The sequence below is a fragment of the Tyto alba genome, unplaced genomic scaffold (assembly GCF_018691265.1).
Source record: "Tyto alba isolate M040663 unplaced genomic scaffold, T.alba_DEE_v4.0 Super-Scaffold_15, whole genome shotgun sequence".
NCBI classification, from domain to species: Eukaryota; Metazoa; Chordata; class Aves; order Strigiformes; family Tytonidae; genus Tyto; species Tyto alba.
This window is the reverse complement of record NW_024881277.1, coordinates 5900260-5903569: the sequence shown is the minus strand read 5'-3', so window position 1 is coordinate 5903569 and position 3310 is coordinate 5900260. Positions and strand designations below refer to the sequence as shown.

The 3310-nt window shown below is 50.4% G+C and overlaps 1 protein-coding gene across 1 annotated transcript; it reads right to left on the bottom strand.

Annotated features, from left to right (window-relative positions):
• Nucleotides 1–273: 273 nt before the first annotated feature.
• On the bottom strand, nucleotides 274–1239 carry LOC122153040 (olfactory receptor 1013-like). Its single transcript, XM_042789163.1, has one exon. It carries the CDS (start codon nucleotides 1237–1239, stop codon nucleotides 274–276), a length of 966 nt encoding a protein of 321 aa, XP_042645097.1.
• Nucleotides 1240–3310: the final 2071 nt, after the last annotated feature.

Genomic DNA, 3310 nt, shown 5'->3' with positions numbered 1-3310 from the left:
CACTCATGATGGCCCTTGGCAAATATTCAGGGTAGTCCAAATACACTTTGTTATCTCTTCCAGAAAATAAAACCTTGATTTTTCAACAGTTCCCACACATAAGGCTAGCAAGGTGTTTATTATCAAGGAAAAAGCCAACCCATGACGTTTCCAGCATTGCTTTCAGAACAATAAGATTTCTCTACAAGGACCTTTTGCTTTCCCCCTCCACCACTCCACAATCAGTCTCAGTGGCATGCACATCTGAGCACCCAGTTGGTATCTGGAGCTTTCCTACTCACCAAGGTAGCTGTGGGTGCAGGTCATGGCTCTCCTGAACATTTTCCTGCAGGCCTCCTTGACGTCCCTGTTCCGCAGGCTGTAGATGAGGGGATTGACTAGGGGGGTGAGGATGGTGTAGAAAAAGGAGAACACTTTGTTGAGCTGCCTCAGCGAGGCTCTTCTAGGCAGCATGTAGACAAGGATGAGGGTGCCATAGAAAATGGTGACAAGAGTGAGATGAGAGGAGCAGGTGGAGAAGGCCTTCTGCCTGCCTGTGCTGGATGGGATCCTCAGGATGGCAGCTATGATGCACACATAGGAGACCAGTGTGAACAGGAAGGGAAAAACTGCATCCAAGATACCAAAGATGAAAGAAACAATTGTGACTGCTCTGGTGTCACTGCAGGCAAGCTCCAGCAATGGGGTGAAATCACAGAAGAAGTGGTCAATTGCCTTGGGGCCACAGAACTGCAACTGGGATAAGAAGATTGTGACAACCACCAGCAGCAGTGAACCCCACAGCCAAGATGCAGCTGCCAGGCATAAAGAGACCTTCCAGGTCATGAGGCTTGCATAGAGCAAAGGCTGGCATATGGCCAGGGACCGATCGTAGGACATGGCTGCCAGCAGGTAACACTCAGTAGTCGCAAAGGAAGCAAAGAAGTAGAACTGAGCCATGCAGCCACGTGAAGAGATGCTGCTGTCCCCCGTCACAAAGCTGGCCAGCAGCCGTGGCAGGATGGTGGAGCTGTAGCAGGCCTCCAAAGAGGACAGATTGCCCAGGAAGAAGTACATGGGGGTGTGCAGATGCCGGTCTGCCACCACCAGCACGATTACGAGGATGTTCCCAACCATGGTGACTGAGTAGATCATAAGCAAGAGGAGAAAGAGTGGTTTCTGGAGCGTGGGGACATCATGTATTCCCAGCAGCACAAAAGCTGTAGATGATGTCCCATTGCCATCTTCCCCTTCGGCCATGCGGTGTTGTTTGTCTTTTATTTCTTCAGTTGCCACAAAGAGGGTCTACGAGAAAGAAACACATTTCAGTGTTTACCTTCAACATCTTTTTTTTTGTACAGGACATCTTTCTCTTCACATGAGCTTTATGTGCTTTGTGCATAGTGAAAACAGAAAATAAATGTCCTTCCTAATGCGTAAAGACTACTCATCCCAGCAGACCCACCACAGACTCTAGAGGTGAGCTGCCCAACAGAAATTCTTCTTTCTCACTGTGGAATAAATTTATGATATGCATTTGCTCACACAGAATTCACATGCCTGTGGGTACGCCCTGGAAGACATGTTATGTGTCTTGATGATCAGAAAAGCCCGTTGTGTGAGATGTGCTAGGCACCATCCTTCCTCCAAAGCAAGGGCTGGGCACATCGCAAGCTGAGGAACACTCACACGAGAAAGAAAGGTTTTCTATCCCACTGCTTCCTCACCACCCCACAGGCCAATTTCTTCCTTTGAAAAAGGGCAGAACAGGAGTTACTGCTTCAGAGGACCAAGGGACTGTGCTGTGGGACTGCCAGAGAGCATGCTAAAAATCACATTGTGGGTCAAAATGTAGCATAAAAAGTGGCAAGGAGGTGATCAAAAAAAAGATTGGGAAGGGATAACTGGGAGTCAACCGAGCCACATGGGAGAGATCGTTCAGGGAAAAGGCATGGGAGGAAGAAAGGAGAAAAAAACACTCTTTTCAGTGGTGCATTCCATTTAAAGGTATGGTGGACAAACAACTGCAATGGGTTCCCTATAGAGGTAATGGAGGCTCCATCCTTGTGGATATTAAAGCTCAACTGGACATGGTCCTGAGCCACCTGCTCTACCTGACCCTGCTTTTAGGACCAGATGATATCCTGAGGAGGCTTCCAAGCACAGCTACGCTGTGGTGCAAAGCTGCTGGGCAGAACCATTTGCTTCATGTCTTTTCCTCCTCAGCAGTGGTTCCTGAGGGCTTTGAGACTGCCTCCTTGAAAATCCCAGCCCAGAGGCAGGACCTCACCATGGCCAGCTGCATCTGTGGGGCTCCCTGAGAAAGTGGGGTACTGAGAAGGCTGTCCCCAGTGTGCCTGGGGGGTGAGGTGGTACCGGATCAGGGTCAGGGACATGGGCAATGCCAAGACATGCCTCAGCACATGGTTGAAGAAATCTCATGACCAAAACCACAGCTCTTTGCAACAGCCATTCCCTCCAAGGGTATGAAACCCCCCTCCTGGGCTGGTAGGCATGTCCTCCAGAGGTGAGACTCACAGGAACCGTTCTGAGAGTTTGCCAAAAGCTACTCATGCTTACTCATACCCCCAGGCCTCTCCACTGTATGTGGCTGAGAAAGCTGAGAAAGCTGAGAAAGCTGAGAAAGCTGGAGAACGAACCTGACATGATCATAGGTCTGAGAGAGTGAGGAAACTGACACCACCACCAAAAACAATAAGATGAACAACTAGGACAAAAGACAGCTGAAATAGCCCCGTGAGAGATGAAGTGAAGGGCACAGGCAGTGTGGTCCCGCACAGCCTGCCAAAATGCTTCACCCACCCAGCCAAGGTGGGAGAGTGTCCCAGGGCTGTCCCTGGGATCTCTGCTGTGCGGTGCCAGGGGCTCAGGGAAGGCAGGAGCTGGGGTGGGAAGACAGGCAGAACAGGACAAGGCCGAGACTCAGGTGTCTATGCTCTCATTTCTCTTGTTCAAAGACCCAGCAGATTGCCTAGTAACACCCAGACTTCACCCACCCTTAGCACATCCACCACAAACCTGCAGTCCTTGTCATGAAGGGGGTGACATCTGCTCTGATGATGAGTCTCCAGCAGCACCTGAAGAGTCCCTGTTTGCTGAAGGGTCCCAGGGTTTATAGCAGAAAGGAGACTAAAGGATCCTCCTGCAGCACGTCCCTCCTGAGGCTTTGCAGAGACTAAGAACAACATAATTGCCTCCCTGGAGGGGCGGAAGCTCTGAGGTGGTGGAGTCTCTGTCAACAGCTCCAGGCAGTGCTGAACCCCAGAAACATGATGTAAACTGAGGCAAGGCAACTGAACCAGGGACATCT